The sequence below is a fragment of the Lytechinus variegatus genome, chromosome 11 (genome assembly GCF_018143015.1).
Source record: "Lytechinus variegatus isolate NC3 chromosome 11, Lvar_3.0, whole genome shotgun sequence".
Lineage (NCBI taxonomy): Eukaryota > Metazoa > Echinodermata > Echinoidea > Temnopleuroida > Toxopneustidae > Lytechinus > Lytechinus variegatus.
In genome coordinates this window covers 15232737-15253604 of record NC_054750.1, presented here as the reverse complement: position 1 = coordinate 15253604, position 20868 = coordinate 15232737, and the positions used below count along the sequence as shown (strand labels likewise).

Sequence of the window (20868 nt, the reverse complement as noted above, 5' to 3'; positions counted from 1 at the left end):
TTATATTCTCAGAATCAGACCTTTGGTCAAATTCATTTAAAAATAGGGGTAAACTTAAATTGGTATATTGTAAAACACAATGAAATTTATACGTAATCGAATTTTAATCGATATTTTAATGATCAATATTCGATTATATATTATCAGTAGTATGTATAAAAAATGTATTGCCCAAAATGATATTTTGATGTCCCTTCAAAAATGGAAAGTAAGTTTATTTTACCCATTTTGTACAATGAATTCGTCCATGACGTCACGCTCTAAGTGATTGCTGTCCACGGTCTATATACTCGATCGTCAGTAGATTTTTGCGTTGGCTTTATGCACTGGGCCGCATTGAACTTGTCTTCTCCCATCTGGCCAAACATACAGACGAACATATATCACCACCATTCAGGATTCAATCCCGCATTCAATAAGCCCTATGAATTTAAATTACCAATATTTTACTTTTAAAATATCTGTCAGTCGCAAGGAAACAAATGTGTTTGATTGATTGATGCATCAGGTTTGAAATGAGGGCCTACAAGAAGCATATTGATGAAAATGGTGCAAGCACAGTTCATATTTGACACTCTAACCAATAACAGGTCTAGAGTAAAGACTAGACTCCAAAGACTCTGTAATAGGTCCATGGTGTGTAATACAAAACATACTGAATCTAGTCTCACTAACTTCAGACTCTACATTATGCCCTAAATGCGAATTGTGAAAACCAAGGGTGAGTGCCTGCCCATAAAAGCCGAAAGGGGTTCCTAAAAAATACACAATGATTCCCATAACTAAGATCCTAACATTACCAAGTACACAATATTCAAAAGAATTACATTTTTGCTCTTTTATAGCCCTTGAGACACTTTTCTTTACCAAAGAACTTAAAGAAAGAATTTGCAATGAACTTAAAAATCAGACTTTAAATGCGTGCCACCCGAGAAAATTATCAACAACTTGCCTTAGCATGCTGTTATTTTTATTTGTTTAATGATAACAGATGAGGTTGCATTAATGTAAGCACTAAAAAGGGGTTAAAGGGGAATTACTCTGGGCTGGAAATATAAACAGACAAAATTCACAGAGAAAAACGTTAAAAATTTTCATAAAATCTGTTAACAAATAACGAAGAAAAGATAGCAATATTTTTTTAAACAGTTATGGTATACGCATTCCGTCACAAATGAGTGGACTGATGATGTGATATCTACACTTTTTTTTCTTTTTCTTATGGAATCATTATTATTTCATACTTTAATAGATGTGTGCATGATATACCTCCCTTGTAACAAAATAAGTTTCAGCAATGATAATATCTCACACATTAAACCATTACAGTCGATCCATCATTTATCATCATAATGTATAGGCCTGGAGCCTCGTCACTCTTTTTCTCAATTCAAAATTCCTTGGCATGGGTGTCGCTCACGGGGGTATGGGCGATATATCCCCCGCCCCCCCCCCCCAATAATTTAGGGTAGAACGATTATATTAAGGATGATGAAAAAAAATGAAAAGTTTGATCATGATGATTATAGTGATGATTATAGTATGCCATCAATCAAATTGTTTCCCTCGCAAATTGTGTATATTGTTATTAAATAAAAACATTCTTTTCCAGGACGTTTAAACAGATGGGTGGATGTAAGATGAAACGTTTATGTATATGATATTTTTCAACACATGACATGAAAGGCCCCGACGAAAAAGGCTTTTGTTGGTAGGGTGTTCTATCCCACCAGTGGTGAATAAATAAATTTTAATAAATCAATTTATTCAAAACGGTGGAAAAATAAACGGGAGTAAAAGGGTGGCAAGATAACCAGGGAAAACCCCATGGACGTAAATTCCAGAGGGGAAAAGTACAAATAACTTTTCTTAGATTTACCCCTACCCCACCAAGTAGGCCTACATGATGTTTGTCCCATTTAATCTACAACCCTTTTGAATATCACTTCATTTTTGTTATGTAAAATATGTAAATCGCCAGGCATCGCTGTCATAAAAAGTTATTGCAACCAAATTCCAATGCGCGAAAGTAACAAGCTACCAATAATTTCTCTTTGCGCATATCTAACAAAACGCGCTGATCATGTGAAAGCTCTTGAGCAAATTATCCTGATTATATCGCGGACATATCTGAGGCTAAAAATGGATGCAAAGCGCAAAAGTATTCCAAAATAACAAACTTCTTTCAAGCAACCCCAAGCAAGAAAAAATGAAAATGAAAATGAAAAATGAAAATGAAATGAAATGAGCCAACCGGTGTGTTGGCTCAGTTGGTAGAGCGTCCGTCTCACAACCGGGAGGTCGGGGGTTCAAACCCGGCCGCGTCAGACCAGAAGACGTTAAATGATGGGAGTTGCTGCTACCCTGTTTGGCGTTCAACAATTAAAGGGATAGAGCCTCGTCGATCTGGCGCTGCACGGTGGCTGCCGGGCCCACGATCAATTGGGCAAAGCAAATTTTCGGAGCATTTCATGTCTATTTCGAACAATAAATTATGGATTTTCATTTTTTTCATTTTCATTAAAAGAAAATTATATAAGTACAGTACACTGCAACAATGTAGCAATTTCCAAGAACACCATGCATATCAACCACTCCCAAATGTGATTTTAGCGGGGGTAATGTTGAAAGATCCCCATCCACAAGAACATTTTGTGTCAATCACCCCCCCCCCCCCCCCACCAAGAATACTGATCGACACCCATGTTCCTTGGTTTTATTTATGGTTCTGCGAGGCAAGGCCGCTAGATAACAAAAGAATCTTGACCGAATGAATTTGACTCATCGCCGAGTCAGTGTGCGATTCGAGGTCGCTGACCGAATGACACAAACACCCCGAGTTTCACGTCGTTCGGCGCACGCGATCTCCCGTCCGCGTTCAATATAGCGAGCTATGACACCGCCACGCAGAGTCGTAAATGATTGGAAATGCAAGTCTATCACAATAAAATCTAGCTGAGAGCTCTCTGTTGAATATTGGGGAACCGGAACAAGTCAACAGATCGTCCTAAGTTTTGGAACTGACGAAAAATCTCGGGGGGCCACTTCCATTCACGAGTGGACCATGCGCGACCATGGGGCCTCGAAAAGCACCCTAAACACGTATCTTCCATATTCTGAAAAATGCACCCCTTAACAATATTGATGTGTGAAACCCTACCCTTAACAAGGGTTGGAAACAAAACGATACTCTTGGCAAATATTCCCTGAAATGAACCCCTAAACAAGAACAGGAATGTTTTATTGTTACGGGTCCTTCGGTCGTCGGCTTTACCCCCGGCGAAAAATTGCAGATAGGTCGTTTGTCCAGAGTCCTGGGGGCGTTTAATGAAGGACTGAATTGTCAAACGTTTTATCCGACAGTTAGTAACAGTTCCTCTGAGCCAATCAGAATCAAGGAAAGAAGTCAGGGGCCCGTTGCAGAAAGAGTTGCAATCAAACGCATCTCTAAAATCATGCGCAACTTCATTTTCCAACCAATCAACAGCGCGCATTTTGGACCTGCGACTGATTTTTGGACTTGCGACTGATTTTTTGGACTTGCGTTTAAACGCAACTCTTTCTGCAACGGGCCCCAGATCTGACAACTTGTCAGACAAAAAAAATGCGGATGAAACACTCCCCAGGACGAAACTGCTATAATACCAACAAGTCTTTGTTGAAAATTGGTGAATCAAAATAATTTTGATTCACCAATTTTCAACAAAGACTTGTTAGTTGTCATTGGAATTTGACAAAACATTTTCTATGTTCTTCAAAGCGTTCTACATCATGGTGTGAAAACTCCCTGAAAAGATAAAGGAATTAGAAGAAAGGATCTATTGACCCAACCGGTCAACCACCTATTTTAATTTCATAATGATATTTTTTTCTGTTTCCTGTCGAAACGGTAAAAACGAAAATCAGAATATAGGCTATACCCCGGGGGGGCCACTTACATTGGCGAGTGGATACCATGCGCGACCAAAAAACACGTAAAAAGGATGTCTTTTTCACGATAGGGCACGTTACGTACGTAACGTGATAAGGGTGTCAAAAACACAAAAATAATGAAAAAAAGGGTATCTATTTCGCTAGGAAAATTACGTGTTTAGGGTCGAATATGCGGGAATGATAAAACAAAATTAAAATGTTTTATAAAGGATGTCCTTTTTGCCCCAAAACTTCGTGTTTAGAGTCCGATTTGCGCGAGGTGTAGAAGGTGGGGTCGTACTAAACCAAATAAGGTAAAGCCGACGACCGAAGGACCCGTAACAATAAAACATTCCTGTACTTGTTTAGGGGTTCATTTCAGGGAATATTTGCCAAGAGTATCGTTTTGTTTCCAATACTTGTTATGGGTAGGGTTTCACACGCCAATACTTGTTAAGGGGTGCATTTTCAGAAAATGGAAATTACGTGTTTAGGGTGCTTTTCGAGACCCTGTGGTCGCGCATGGTATCCACTCGTGAATGGAAGTGGCCCCCCCGGGGGCTATACTCATTGAAAATGTGTTCTTTCTCGTTATTACGAATTGACATATGGCAAGGACAGGATACTTTTGAAAGTATCAATGAGGTGAAAATGGGGAGCAAGGACTGGGTTGCATGAACCCACCCCCCCTCCCCCTTCTGATTTTGTGACCTTGCGCTGCCACTCAGCATACACGCACATAAATGTATTGCGATAACAACCAAATTTCTCTTGATTATTTTTTTTTATCTTAGAAAATTAAATCACAATCATATAGGTCTGTCTGTCTTTACAGTGAGAATAATGAGATTCACGACTTCGCCTTGCCAACGTGGTTACCTGCATAGGCAGTTTAAGTGGGGGGGGGGGGGGACGCGTCCCCGCTAAATATTAGGAAGACTCGGGGGACGCCCCCCCCCTAAAAAGGAAAGAAAAGGGAAGGAAGAAAAGACGGAGGAAGAAAGAAAGAAAGAAAAAGAAGGAGGAAAAAGGGAAGAAAGAAAGATCGCTATTTTCACATTAATGTTCTTCAACTCATTGGCGTAATAAGCCAAAAATCTTGAGGGAAATGTGAGAAAATGTCTAAAACGTCACGAGAGAGCAAAGAGAGTGAACAATTTGTTGGCCTTATGAAAATGAAATTCTAAATATGTAATTAATAGGGCACGTCAGTCCTTGGCTAGGGACAAAGGTAATATTTGGGAGGTAAGCCAATCTCTGGAGTCCGGAACTTCTCGAAGTTAAATTGTTTTTTTTTTTTTTTGGGGGGGGGGGTAATTTGCTCTTTCTGATTGTGACCGTTATTGGATAAAATTCAGCAAGCTATTACTCCGTTTTATTTCTGTTCTTTATTTCTAATCCTTGTTCTTTTATTCTTCATTTTCCGTCTTTCCTAATTCCGTTTCACATTTCTTCTCTTTAAGTTCTTTCGTTCCGTTCCCTTTTTTCCCCTCTTTTCCCCTTTTCTTCATATTCCTTTCTTTCTTTCTTTCTCTTTCTTTCCTTCCTTCCTTCCTTCCTTCATTATTTCTTTCTTTTTTCCTTTCTTCCATTATTTCTTTCTCCCATCTACCCGACCCCCCCCCCCGGTCAGCTACGCCAGGGGCAAGGGGCAGACTGCCCCCCGCCTGTTAGAGTTACGCCACTGTTTACTCCCTTTTTATTTTTAATCATCATCGCCCCTGCCCGGGCGCCCCTGTTCCCTTTGGCACTGGGGCATCTCACTAAACTCTAATTTGCCCTTTCAAAATCTTTGGCGGGCATCTCGACAAAATTTTTACCTTGTATTTATTCCCCTTTTCTGTATCTCATAATGTCCTGTTACTATGTTTTTCGTGCATTGTATGTATTTTTATGCTGATCAGGCCACTGCATAAATATTCGAGAATAAATAAATAAATAAATAAATGATTGATATACAGGTTTTAGACAAAAGAGGGCGCTTACCCACGTGAAGGTGGTTCGGTTTGTAAAAGCCCACAAGTACCCCTTTTTTTTTACAAATGATTTTGTTTTCATTTTTGGTGAATTTGTGATTTTTTTTTGTTCCAAGTTGTTGTTCCATAAAAACATCCTAAATGTTGCAGATCGGTCTATCCTTCCCACTTGTCTACTTTCCAGTGATCCAATCCCCAGTCGGATATTTTCGTAGTGGAAAGGGAAGGTGGGAAATGGACGACGCAAAAGCAGGGGCTGCAGAAATGGGAAAGGGGGGGGGGCTTCACTTCACTCTCCCCGTTTTGTCTCCAAGCTGCATACAAAAACTTAAAAATTACCATTTGAATGTGATTTTCTGTTGTTGCTTTTTTGCATGGTCAGCCCCTCAGTTCCATGACCCCGTCATCCCCAATCAAATACACAATGTTAGAGATAGCTATAGTTGAGCGAGATCTCTATATATGAATGCTCCAAATCTAGCTCTCTACTGTTTCAATCTCTGTCTTTTTGCTCTTTTTTCACTCCTTGAAAAGCCATCTAGGGCGGACCCCTTCCCCTGATTGAGCTATTCAATTTATCATTAGTTATTTAGTCTAATATCCAGTTACACTATAAAAGAGCGTTTATTATTTCGTCTAGGATTTTTTTTCTAATATATTCAGTCACATCATACTAAAAATCAAATACTCAAAGGCATATAAGATGGGGACTGGTCTATCCCTTTTCATAAAATTTTGACAAAGTTTCAAAACAATTCGTATATCATATTGCATTATAACTTTATGAAACATAATTTGCTTATAGCCTAAGCAAATATTATGTGTCATAAAGTTATTAAAGTTAGTGACCATATGTATATGGCAAATGTGTTCATAATTCCATTATATTGTCAATTTAATGAGATATTGTACTAAAAACATCACGTTACGGTTTTCAAGTCAACATACACCAAATGTATTTCCTCGCTCTTCGAGTTATTATTAATTGCTTTTTTATGTAGTGAAATAATTATGCTTCCTTTTTATGACTAGTCCTACTTAAAGTGATTGCCCCTTTTTAAGGTCTGAAAGTAAAACATTTCAAGTCCTTGCTTACGTTCGCATTAGTTGATATCTGGTCTTCATGATTTCCTAAACACAGTCAAATGTCTTATTTTCTGGTTTGAAAAACAACAATTCTTCAGCTCGCGCTTCGAGCTCGCACATCTGTGCACATTGTGATATACGTACAGTATATGGTCTTAGTGAATTCAGGTCTGAATTTCAAAAATGTTCAGCTCACACTTCGCACATGCAATATATAATATCATGTTCATTATTAAAATGACAAAAAAATGCTTCGATCATGTACTTAAAAATCCTATCAAAATCAGCAAGTGATTGGCGCTGGCGTTGGATGAATATGGTGAGATATGTATGCTCGCCATGAATTCCAAAAAGAGAAAGAGAGTTGGTCCTTAAAGTTACAGTTTGGGGTCAATATTATATACAAAAAATTCAGCTCGCGCTTCGCACTTGCATTGTTTGATTAGTGAGACAGGTATTACGCCTACATATCATAATTACCAAAAGTGGCTTTAATGTCCCTTCTTTAGGTCCTAATAACAAAAATAAAATAAGCTCGCGCTTCGCGCTCGCGTTATTTGGTCAATGAGATACATATCTGTTTAATGGCACAGTCCTTACGCTAGAGGCCAGTCGGTGTCAGGATTTTGACAACGGGGAGGGTATATCGCCATCGCTATCCACGCATCCCTCATTTTCTTCTTCAAGTAAAGAACTAGTGTATACCTTCTCTTATTTCTCCCCTTTCCTTCACCCCTCCCGATCCCCATTCGCCCTGATGATCAATTGAAAAATAAAAGGCGGCGGTATATAGCCCTACCCTCGCCCACGGGACTCGCCCCTATAATTGTCTTCGAGTCTGATCTGCTCCTTTGAAAAATCAAAATACATAACGGCTGGATCTGGATCCGGATGAATAAAAAAAAATGAGAACACAATCAGCAAACATGTGAAAAGGGACAATCAATGTTGAGGCAGCGTTTTGGTCCCGTTTTTTTGTTTGTTTGGGGGGGGGGGGTTCCGGGGGGATTTTTGGTTATCCCGCGCCGCGCCATGCAGGTGTCCGACGAGTTCCACGATGTCCGATCTCTTGCTTCATGGGATTAGCATGTCCGGTTTAAAAAGCTAGCAAACAAAAATGAAAGGAAAGAAGCAATAGTTTGTTTTGTTCGAAATCTTCCACTCCTTCTGGCATTCTCTTTTAGAAGAATTGCGTCGAAAAGAATTGAAACTTGAAAGGTAAATGTGTGGACAAGCAATTTTTTTTAAATCTTGATAATCCCTAACTGATATTCTTGCGAGTGGGACTACCGGTACACTCACTGTACCGTACCGGTACCGTAATTATTCACCAACTATTGACTCGACGACCGAGCCTAGCCCTAGCCGAGCGCTAACGATAACGCGACGTTAGGCGTGGGGAAGAGCAGGCCGTTGACGTTGAGTTAACTTGCCAAACATCGGACACTGTGACTTGTTTTTATGTCTCTTTACGGTTGCATTTGTCTGGAAAGTATGTCTTAGACTATGACACTTGACTTTCACAGTATTGCTATTGGAAGCAATTCTAATTTCACTTGTCAGACAAGTTTTTAGGATCATATAGTATACGCAGAAAGTTAACATTAATTAAGTCGGATGGGGGTCGGGTGTACGGACACTTTTTTTGAAGCCTTTTTTTGTCTTTGGATTACACTAAAATTACGAATTCAATAGCTGTAAATCATCTTCTATTTTGTTCTATATAATATTTCCTAACAGTTTGAACTAAAAATGGATGAAACTGCTTGTAAATTTTTCCAAATGACTTTCTAAAATTGATCGACCGGACACACAACTAACTGGGAACTTCCTGAAGTTTAATGTTCATTTTTCATAAGTTCTCGTCAACTTGAGAAGTTGGAGGAGTTTTTTTTATTATTTTTTTTACTTTTGTTCCAACAGGGCCAGGGGGAGGGGGCAGGAGATCTGATAGCTCGATATTTAAATGCAAAATGATCATCAGAGATGCCAAGTTCAAAGACCAGCATATGCGTGAGATTTTCTGTGAATCTGAGTGAGATCACAGATATTGTGTACAAATGTATATCATATATGGGGATAGGCTGTGATAGTTGCATGACAGATTTGAGGGGATGAACAAGAGTCCAAAATGCTTGAGTCTCACGCATAATGCGTGAGACTTGGTAGCTCTGAATGATGCGGAACTATACATGTAGATCTAATCCTGGCTGAATATTCATGAATTGAGCTGCTAAATGTAGCAGTGATTTCCGCGTGCGCGCCTGCATAATAATTTGCAATTGCAATGTTTTCGAAACGGCAGTGGATTATCATGGATTCAAGGACAAGTCCACCCCAACAAAAACTTGATTTGAATAAAAGAGAGAAAAATTCAACAAGCATGACACTGAAAATTTCATCAAAATCGGATGTAAAATAAGAAAGTTATGACATTTTAAAGTTTCGCTTCATTTTACGAAACGGTTATATGCACATCTCTGTTGGTATGCAAATGAGGCCCTCAGGGAACTGATGACATCACCCACTCACTATTTCTTTTGTATTTTATTATATGAAATATTTTGATTTTCTCGTCATTGTCATGTGAAATGAAGTTTCATTCCTCCCTGAACACGTGAAATTCCATTATTTTAACATTTTGTGCTTCAGGCAAGGAGGTGCTAATCCTCAAATTTGTAAGAAATTGAAATATTGCACAATTCAAACAATAAAAAACAAAAGAAATAGTGAGTGAGTGACATCATTGACTCTCATTTGGATGTAACTGGCTCGTTCATATAACTATTTTGTTAAAAAATAAGTGAAACTTTGAAATGTCAACTTTCTTATTTTACATCCGATTTTGATGAAATTTTCAGCATTGTGCTTGTCTGATTTTTCTCTATTGATTCAAATCAAATTTTTTCTGAGGTGGACTTGACCTTTAACATGTGTAAGAAAATTGATACTGGCTCTAAATCACCAATTTTGAGACTGATAAAAGTGTTAACATATGAGATTTGAGGATCGGGACCCCTGAACCAATACTTGTTTTGTTTTAAAGAACAACTGTTCCTTTTTTGCCCATCATATTTTTGAATGCTCTGATGGGAAGTTATCCACTTGAGAATTGAGAAATTAATATTTTATATTTGTGAGCTACTTTTTACAACTTACTGCCAAACTAACGTGGAGAAGGTTTACGGTTCACCAAGCGTAATATGAAGGAGGGAAAAGTAATAAAGGTAGAAAAGTTGAAATGGAAAGACAAGAAAGGATGAGGGCTCTTGAGTATATCGGGGGCTATGTCACCCCTAGCCCCTGTGTTATTTTTTTCTCTGAAATTACCTGACCTTGTCACCTACAGGATATCCATGAATGTAATTGTGAACTATGTAGAGGTAGGGTGAAGTAAAATGTACGACTTTCATGTGATATGAGATTTGAGGATCGGGACCCCTAAACCAATACTTGGTTTTTTTAAAGAACAACTGTTCCTTTTTTGCCTATCATATTTTGGAATGCTCATGTATTCGCTGTGTCAGATGTATGTATGCACCTTGTGGGCATATGATCCAAACATTCTTTCCATGTGTAATCAAAATGACATTTGACATTTTTTGTCTCACAGTCTGTCTTTTATGAATATTAATTTTTTAAAAATAGTTTTAAACCAATTATAATTCTGAAAAGCCTAACAAAACCCAATAGGAAACCGAGTTGAAACACATGGTCTTATCTGTTTCATTATTGTGCTTAACTTGAAGTTTTGAAATCGTATGATTTTACAGTTTAATTTCTAATCTATTTCAGTAATTGCTCAGCATGGAGACATCCCAATCTCCCCCTAAGCTGAAGAAGGCTGTCAAAAAAGTGAAGAAGAAAAAGATGCCTTTGGCGGCTACTGCAAGGAAATATAATATCCCTGAGAGAACCCTCCGTGACAAGGTAAACTAGCTTAAACCTGGTAAAATCAGGAAATATTGATCAGTGATTTAAAACAGACTACAGTCCGACTTCTCTTATCCGGATCTTTCTATTATCTGGACGCACACTTGCCGAGATTTTTTTTTTCAATCTAGTACGTGGGGAAATTATATTTCAATTTAAAATCAAAATTCCTACGCTAACACACCTTGATTGCATACATTTTCCAATATAGTGTACCTACAACCACATTATTTTTCATGGAAATATTTTACCCAAATTACCAAAAGAAGTTAGACAGGATAATTTTCCAGTAAATCAGGGCACAGCGCAACCATTTTTATTATGTTCTCTTTTCTTTTGTAGAAAAAACAATGCATCTCGCTAACTAGGCTTGTCTTGCATTGCGGACAGCGCCATCTATCATATTTGAGCCTTTTGTCAGTATAACAATGGCTGACTTTGCAAAGCTGCCATGCCCGCTGCGATGATCCAATTTTTTAACTTAGTTTCATGGAGTCATTCTCTATCTTTCAAGTTATGCTGGATATATTCCTCAATCATTTCAGCAGGTAAATTATCCAAAAGTTTTGGCAACCAATCAATTTAATTTTCATAAAAAAACTGCTAAAATTTGCAATAACAATGCAGTGAATACTGTCTGTCTACACCCACTACAATAGATTATTATCCATACAGACAATTTTAGAGCCCAAATACAAGTGTTATTTTGTTGATGCACTCGACCCACTTAAAAGTTTGTTGAACTCGCCTAATATTTTTTTCCGAGGTGACACAATATTGAAAATATTGGACGACTAGAAGGGGAATCCCCGACGTTTGTATGGTAGGGGGTAAGATACGCACCACACATCGCGCGCGCATGCAGTTTTCAATGGCAAATGCGCACTCTGCGTCGAACTGTGACTGCAGAGTGATGAACAATTCCTATTAAATTTTTTCTACAGAGGCTGCAGTAAATCTCTAAATGCAGAGAAAACCAACAACTGTTGGGAAGTTTGGAGTTATATTCGCTTTAATTTCATTTTATCCTATAATAATTTGAATATATTTTAGAAATTGAGGCACAGGAAATACTATTTTTTGCATGATAAATCGAGTGCGTAGCTTTAGGACCCCTTCTACATCGGGCGGCGAAATCAAGAGGTGTTCGAAAAACATGACGGGATTTTCGTATTAGTGAGTTTTGTGATATTTTCTACTTGGTTAAGAATGTTTGCCACAAATTAGTAAAATATAATTTGTTGAAATATTAAAATTGGGACAGTTTTTATTGTTTGAAAACAAAGTGCGTAGCTTTAGGTCCCCCTATCATACAGCAGAGTCAGAGTCTCAGGGCGGGAGGGTAAGTTAAAAATTATTTGCTAAAATTCTCTGTATGAATAATAATCATAATACTGGATGTCCCATTTTTCGGTCAATACAAGGAAATATAGGACTCGCTTTGCAAAATATTGGACTCGTCTTCGACTCGTCCAATATTTATGTAAAGCTCGTCCAATATTTCCTTGTATTAACCTCAAGGCCATCCAATATTATATAATTATCTGTAGCTACCATTGGGGAGGCACCTGGGTGTATATAATATTTGGTCTCCAAGATCTGGATAAATCCCTCATCTGGATTGGTGGTGGTCCCAACATGTCCGGATAAGAGAAGATGGACTGTATGATCTTTGAAAGTTTCAATCGTGAGAGAATAGATGGATAGATTAGATAGTAGTATCGTTTTGCATTGTAATCTTTAAGAGGTTAGTGTGAAAGGACCAAGTTTGTTGCCTTGAACATTCTCGCTCTCGTTTGTAAGCCTTGGCAGTTGCTACCCACACTAAAAGTTTTATGGGCATAGACCCTCGGGTGGGGAGTGGATACCATGCGCGACAGAAAAAAACATGTAAAAAGGATGTATTTTTCAAGATAGGGCACTTTAAGTCATAACATACTAGTAATAAGGGTGTCAAAAACCCTCAAATAATGAAAAAAAAGGATATCTGTTTCGCTAGGAAAGCAGGGTCAAATTTGCGAGGGTAGAAAAGAGACTATGCGCGACGAAAAAAACATGTAAAAAGGATGTATTTTTCAAGATAAGGCACTTTAATTCATAACGTACTAGTAGTAAGGGTGTCAAAAACCCTCAAATAATGAAAAGAAGGATATCTGTTTCGCTAGGAAAGCTAGGGTCAAATATGCGAGGGTAGAAAAGAGACTAAAAATGTTTTATAAAGGATGTACATATACTTTTTGCCCCAGCAGCTAGTCAACTTGTTTAGTAGAGTCCGATTTGCACAAGGTGTGGGAGGTGGGGCCGTACTCTAAACCCATTGTAGGGAAAGGTAAAACTGATGTCCTTGACATTTAACAGCTAAAATATCACTGTACTTGTGTAGGGGTTCAATTCAGGGAATACTTAATTGCCAAGGGTATCGTTTTGTTTCCAATGAATGTTAAGGGTAGGGTTTCATACGCCAATACTTGTTAAGGGGTGCATTTTCAGAAATATGGAAAATTAGGGTGCTTTTTGAGACCCCATGGTTGCGCATGGTATCCACTCGTCATTGGAAGTGCCACCCCCCCCTGGGGCACAGACCACCTGAACCTCCAAGATCACCCTGGCTGACAAAAGTGAAATACACAAATTACTTTGGCTGGGGGAGGGAGGGGGATTTCATAAAGCCGTTTGTAATTTATGAAATGTTCAATTTCATGTACAATGTTATGTGCAACTGGTGACCCTTTCTTGTGCTGAATATACTTGGCATCTAGAACATGTTTCAGTCATTTGTAGAGTCATGCATGATATTTTGCAATCAATTTTATGAAAATATCACCCTGCAGAGGCATTTGATTATGTCTGTGGACACACTGCATGACTTGTATCTCTATGATACACTTACGATCAATTATTTCATGTTTACAATCTTGCAATAGGTTTCTGGACGTCATTCCAAGAAAGGTATCAAGGACACCAACAAGAACACACCGTCACCATCCACCAACCAAAACGTTAAAGAAGAAAACACACTATCAGTTGAAGAGAAACCACAAAGGGTCAAGAAGCGCCGTGCAGGCTATTCACAGGAAGATATGGAGTTAGCTGTCAGAATGGTCAAGAAGAAAGAGATGACGTTAAGGGCGGCTGCGAAGAAATTTAATGTTCCCAAAAGCACACTTCATGACAAGGTAACCAGGAATTATGAAGTATTAAAGGCCAACTCAACCTCATCAAAATATGGAAATGATTAAAGAGAGGAAAATAAAACAAGCACAACATTGAAAAATTCATCAAATGTGGATGTGAGGTTACAGTTTCACTTGATTCACAAAACAACCTCATCGGTATGCAAATCGGGCATTCAGCATTATCCATTGCTATTGCTTTGGATCATAATGGTAATTAGGATACTGAGAATGATGCTAAAGGTAACAATGATAATCATAATTTGTATTTTTATAAAGAATCGTGAAAGACATAAATGCATCGCTGAATCACATTTTGCAACTAAAGAACAATGCATATGATCTTCTCTGGAAAAAGCGCTATATAAATCCAGTTATTATTGTTATTGTTATTACCAATTCCTATCATACTACAATTGATAATATCTTTTGCTTTTATTGCCATTATTATTGCAGGTTTTGGGACATACTGCTGTTAAGTGCAACACCAGGAGGGCCTCCTTCCTTACAGCTGCAGAAGAAGCCCTGCTTTCAAATTGGGCTCTGCAAACGTCCGGCAAGGACACGTCGTCACCACCGCCCATCAACCGAAACAATAAAGAAGAAAACCCAATAGCAGTTGATGAGAAAAGGGTCAAGAAGCGACGTGTAGGCTATTCACAGGAAGATAGGGAGTTAGCTGTAAGAATGGTCAACAGGAAAGAGATGACTTTAAGGGCAGCTGCGAAGAAATTTAATGTCCCCAGAAGCACACTTCATGACAAGGTAACCTGAAATTATGAAGTATTAAAGGCCAACTCAACCTCACCAAAATATAGAAATGATTAAAGAGAAAAAAAATTAAACAAGCACAACATTGAAAAATTCATCAAAATGTGGATGTAATGTATAAGAATGTATGATAATTCAAGTTTCACTTGATTCACAAAACAACCTCATCAGTATGCAAATCGGGCATTCAGCATTATCCATGGATATTGCTTTGGATCATAATGGTAATTAGGATACTGAGAATGATGCTAAATGTAACAATGATAATCATAATTTGTATTTTTATAAAGAATCGTGAAAGACATAAATGCATCGCTGAATCACATTTTGCAACTAAAGAACAATGCATATGATCTTCTCTGGAAAAAGCGCTATATAAATCCAGTTATTGTTGTTATTGTTATTACCAATTCCTATCATACTACTGTTGATATTATCTTTTGCTTTTATTGCCATTATTATTGCAGGTTTTGGGACGTACTGCTGTTAAGTGTAACACTGGGAGGGCCTCCTTCCTTACAGCTGCAGAAGAAGCCCTGCTTTCAAATTGGGCTCTGCAGACGTCCGACAAGGACACGCCGTCACCACTACCCATCAACCGAAACGATAAAGAAGAAAACCCAATAGCAGTTGATGAGAAAAGGGTCAAGAAGCGCCGTGTAGGCTATTCACAGGAAGATATGGAGTTAGCTGTCAGAATGGTCAAGAAGAAAGAGATGACTTTAAGGGCGGCTGCGAAGAAATTTAATGTTCCCAAAAGCACACTTCATGACAAGGTAACCAGGAATTATGAAGTATTAAAGGCCAACTCAACCTCACCAAAATATAGAAATGATTAAAGAGAAAAAAAATTAAACAAGCACAACATTGAAATATTCATCAAAATGTGGATGTAATGTATAAGAATGTATGATAATTCAAGTTTCACTTGATTCACAAAACAACCTCATCAGTATGCAAATCGGGCATTCAGCATTATCCATGGATATTGCTTTGGATCATAATGGTAATTAGGATACTGAGAATGATGCTAAATGTAACAATGATAATCATAATTTGTATTTTTATAAAGAATCGTGAAAGATATAAATGCAAGACTGAATCACATTTTGCAACTAAAGAACAATGCATATGATCTTACCGATTCCTATTGTAATCTTTTGCTTTTATTGCCATTATTATTGCAGGTTTTGGGACGTACTGCTGTTAAGTGTAACACTGGGATGGCCTCCTTCCTTACAGCTGCAGAAGAAGCCCTGCTTTCAAATTGGGCTCTGCAGACGTCCGACAAGGACACGCCGTCACCACTACCCATCAACCGAAACGATAAAGAAGAAAACCCAATAGCAGTTGATGAGAAACCACAAAGGGTCAAGAAGCGCCGTGCAGGCTATTCACAGGAAGATATGGAGTTAGCTGTCAGAATGGTCAAGAAGAAAGAGATGACATTAAGGGCGGCTGCGAAGAAATTTAATGTTCCCAGAAGCACACTTCATGACAAGGTAACCAGGAATTATGAAGTATTAAAGGCCAACTCAACCTCTTCAAAATATGGAAATGATTAAAGAGAGAAAAATAAAACAAGCACAACATTGAAAAATTCATCAAATGTGGATGTGAGGTTACAGTTTCACTTGATTCACAAAACAACCTCATCGGTATGCAAATCGGGCATTCAGCAGTATCCATGGATATTGCTTTGGATCATAATGGTAATTAGGATACTGAGAATGATGCTAAAGGTAACAATGATAATCGTAATTTGTATTTTTATAAAGAATCGTGAAAGATATAAATGCAAGACTGAATCACATTTTGCAACTAAAGAACAATGCATATGATCTCACCAATTCCTATCGTACTCTTGCTTTTATTGCCATTATTATTGCAGGTTTTGGGACGTACTGCTGTTAAGTGTAACACTGGGATGGCCTCCTTCCTTACAGCTGCAGAAGAAGCCCTGATTTCAAATTGGGCTCTGCAGACATCCAACAAGGACACGCCGTCACCACTATCCATCAATCGAAACGATAAAGAAGAAAACCCAATAGCAGTTGATGAGAAAAGGGTCAAGAAGCGCCGTGCAGGCTATTCACAGGAAGATATGGAGTTAGCTGTCAGAATGGTCAAGAAGAAAGAGATGACTTTAAGGGCGGCTGCGAAGAAATTTAATGTCCCCAGAAGCACACTTCATGACAAGGTAACCTGGAATTGTTAAGTATTAAAGGGGGAATTAATTGACCAACACTTAGCCAATGTGAGTAGTTCAGGATTTATGGTGGCGCTCTTTAAGGCTGCAGGTTCGTTTCTGCTTTAAAGGCCTAGTCAGCTTAATTGGAAAATGGACACTATTGATTAGAGAAAAATTGAATGAACCACAATGCCGAATGTTTCTTCAAAATTTGGATGTCATTCAAGTTTCACTTAATTCACAAATACTGCACATATCCTGTTTATTATGCAAATGAGGGAAATGATGATATCACCTGCTCGCTATTTTTGCATAAAGGGCACACAATGATAAGAGAGGCCTAGAGATCAACTAAAATTGCATTCATTTTAATCCCTGGCTATTACTTATGATCATACTGGTAACGGTAATGATAGTTAAGATAAAGGTCGCAATGGTGATAATTTGGAATGTTAAAGGCTTGCTGGGGAAGTTTCATTAATTATATTGTAAATACTTATGGTGTTCAACCCAGTAAAAAAGATCGCATTGATCGATCTGTTTGACAAGTCAGAAAAAAAAATTGAAAGCCATATGTAATATAATGAAACTTCCCCAGCAAGCCTTTAACATTCCATTTCATTGTCCATGGCAGACTAAGATAAGAATGCATGTCAAATTAAATCAGGGGAACTGATGGTTGCATTGATCGATCTGTTTGACAAGTCAGAAAAAAAAATTGAAAGCCATATGTAATATAATGAAACTTCCCCAGCAAGCCTTTAACATTCCATTTCATTGTCCATGGCAGACTAAGATAAGAATGCATGTCAAATTAAATCAGGGGAACTGATGGTTTTGTTCTTATGGCATGGTGGTAGAGTTGCTGACCGGCAATCAGATGAGAGGTTCAAATCCTGCTGGTTCCTAGATTTTTTTCAGAATAGATCGATCAATGCAATGTTATTTACTGGGTTGAAAGCCATTAGTATTTACAATATAATGATGATAATTTGTTTGAAGGTTTGTAGCTGGTAAAGAAAACTGCGGAAGTGAGTGGATAGATTCTTCTCTCCTGCTCTTCAACTCCACTCACTGACTCAAGCCAGCCTTATATATGTCATCTCATGCCATCCCCTTCTCAAATACTCAAGCCTCTTTTTGTCTCTCCTGCTCAAGCCAATCTTCTCTCATCCATCCAAGTACTCAAGACTTTCATCTCTAGAAACTACTCAAGCTTCTCAACTCTCTCTGGTTTGCAATCCTTTTAAGGATGACACTTGATTCTGAAAGATACTCTACTTTCTGACCTCCACTCTCTTGCCTATCCATTTAACTTCCTCTATCCACTTTTCTTTATTTTTAAGAATCCTTTCTCAGAGTTTCCACATGGTGTACCATAAACCACTTCCACTATGATTGATTTTGCTTGTATTCCCATTATCATTGCAGGTTTTGGGGCGTACTGCTGTTAATTGTAAATTCGGGATGGCCTCCTTCCTTACAGCTGCAGAAGAAACCCTGCTTTCAAATTGGGTTCAGCAGATGTCCCGCATCGGTCAATGTCCAGCCAAGAAGGACATTATTCAGGTAAGGCCTTGTTTTCCCTTCAAGATATCAATATATAACGTTGTGAGTTTTTCCTCATTATTACTCTAGAAGATGGTTTAAAGCATGGTGGAATTTGTTGTTGTTGTTTGGACGGTACAGGAGTGTCATGCTGGTGGTCGGTCCAAGACAGTCTCAGACATGACAGATACAGAGACATAGTCAATGATTCCCAAGATGAGACATTGACAGAGACACTTGTGTGCAGAATTAGCCAATTCTGAGATGAGATACAATTACAATTAATACAAAGAAAAACTTTTAAGAGAAATGTCTGAAGACACCCAACACCGACAGATTGTAGTACAGTGAGATTAATTTATCAAAATTGGCTCTTTTTCAGTGTCATGCTGAGACATGAGACATTTCCCTTCGACACAGAGACTGATACCAAGGCAGCAACAGAGACCAGACAAGACACAAAATACACAGTTGCCTAGTAAAGACATGTCTGCAGATCAAGATACTCAACACTATGTCCAAAATAAATATTCAGAGTACTGTGTGTTGCCCATTGTAATTCTTGTCTAAAATAAGTAATTATGTAACATTTTTAATGATAGCTCAGATGAAAAAAATGCATATCTAGCCAAACCTAGGGGTCAAGCATTGGGAATGATTTTGCGAGGTAAAAAGGGAAATCGTGAGATATAAAAAAAAGTGTGATGACATGTAGCCATTGTCTAGCTGCAAAATGCAATATCACCAGCAGTAACTTTGTCCAGGATTAAAAATAAAGCAACTTTCAGCTATTGTATTCATCATTGCAAACCGTTAGGTCAGACTGGAATCACCTGAAATTTACAGACGAAGCAGTCACGTGATAAAGAAATATTTACAATAGCATACCACCTTACATCAAGAATCCTTGTGGTAGGCATATGTTGTTCTTCATGTGACACACATGGCTGCTCCTGCCCACACCCATGTGTTGCCTTAGGCTCTATGTTCAGCAGACCTCAATCATGTTATTTTTTAGAAAGTTGATTATACACTAAGAAAAAATATATGTGCTGTCATTCTCAAAACTTTTCAGGGAAAATGTCAAGCAATACAAATTCATCTCTGTACCACAATGAAGTACACAAGTCCTCTATGTAGAAAGGTTTACTGATATATTCTTTATATGTTTGTAAAATGTGTTTCAGGTGGTAAAGAAGATTCTTGATGACGATGGCCGTGAGACTCCTTTCAAGAACAATCAGCCAGGCGAAAGATGGTTTAATCTTTTCCTCAAGAGGCATCCAGAGCTTGCTCCTGGGACTCCTATATTAAAGTCTAAAGTGCCAAACCTTAACTTTGTTTCTCCAGCATTGTACAAACACTTAACAGTGCCTCTTGCCTCGGACAGCCCTCGCCTCAAGAGGGAGAACACCGATGAAACCGATGACCTCTCAAATAGTGTCAGATTAAAGACCAGCAGAGAGAAAAAGTCCAAACAGACAGAAGAAGAGGAGAGTGTAACCATCAAGACAAACATTATTACCATTGTTGTAAATGGCAATAAAAAGCCTGAAGTTCATGTGAGATATGGTGAAGATTTGGACCTGTGACCTGTTATTGTATCCCCGAACAGAGTTCGGAGGATACTATGGATTTGGCCTCGTCGCGCTGCATCTGCCGCAGAGATTTCCTTGTGAGCGCTCTACCAGCTCATTTCTTCTCCGATCGCCTTCAAATGTGGCATGAAGGTCCATTATGGAAAAGCAAAGAAGCCTATTGATTTTGGTGTGGGCAGAGACATCGTTGCCATGGTAACAAGAGTTTTGTGGAAATAGCAGATGTCCTTGTGAGCGCTCTACCAGCTTCATTTCTTCTCCGGTCATCTTCAAATTTGGCATGAAGGTTTAGTGTAGTATAGCGAAGCCGCCTATTGATTTTTGTGTGGGCGGAGACATTGTTGCCATGGTAACAAGAGTTTTTGTGGAAGTAGCAGAGATTTCCTTGTGAGTGCTCTTCAGGCTGCATTTCTTCTCCAATTATCTTCTGATTTGTCATGAAGGTCCATTATGGTAAAGCAAAGCCATCTAATGATTTTGGAGAGGATGGAGACATGGTTGCCATGGTAACTATATTTTAGTGGAAAATTTGGTAAAACCTGTAACTTCTGCTTTTTTTTTCCAGTTTGTCATAACAGTTGGCACATAGAAGCAATATTAATTTCTGTGAGAATCCTGTTACATATAGCATCCAAAGTTAAGATAGATATCCCATAATCACCTTCAGATGACCAATTTCT

General features: G+C 38.3%; 1 protein-coding gene across 3 annotated transcripts; it reads left to right on the top strand.

The window, feature by feature from the left end:
• Positions 1 to 8029: 8029 nt before the first annotated feature.
• On the top strand, positions 8030 to 20307 carry LOC121424034. Of its 3 annotated transcripts, none has more exons than XM_041619609.1 (8): positions 8030 to 8192; positions 10770 to 10904; positions 13832 to 14083; positions 15319 to 15573; positions 16039 to 16240; positions 16939 to 17051; positions 18474 to 18611; positions 19778 to 20307. In XM_041619609.1, the coding sequence occupies exons 2-8, from the start codon at positions 10782 to 10784 to the stop codon at positions 20180 to 20182; spliced, it is 1488 nt and encodes a 495-aa protein (XP_041475543.1). In that variant the 5' UTR covers positions 8030 to 8192; positions 10770 to 10781; the 3' UTR covers positions 20183 to 20307. The 3 variants fall into 3 exon arrangements, with proteins under 3 accessions (XP_041475543.1, XP_041475541.1, XP_041475542.1); XM_041619607.1 differs by having other exon boundaries at positions 15319 to 15627; positions 19778 to 20306; XM_041619608.1 differs by lacking the exon at positions 8030 to 8192 and adding an exon at positions 8448 to 8466 and having other exon boundaries at positions 15319 to 15627; positions 19778 to 20306.
• The last annotated feature ends 561 nt before the right edge of the window (positions 20308 to 20868 follow it).

Excerpts from the sequence above, each read along its gene's own strand:
- LOC121424034 (XM_041619607.1), top strand. The coding sequence starts at position 10,782 with ATGGAGACATCCCAATCTCCCCCTAAGCTGAAGAAGGCTGTCAAAAAA. Across the intron at positions 17,052-18,473 it reads GAAGCACACTTCATGACAAG|GTTTTGGGGCGTACTGCTGT; the intron begins GTAACCTGGAAT and ends TTATCATTGCAG. Across the intron at positions 18,612-19,777 it reads CCAAGAAGGACATTATTCAG|GTGGTAAAGAAGATTCTTGA; the intron begins GTAAGGCCTTGT and ends AATGTGTTTCAG.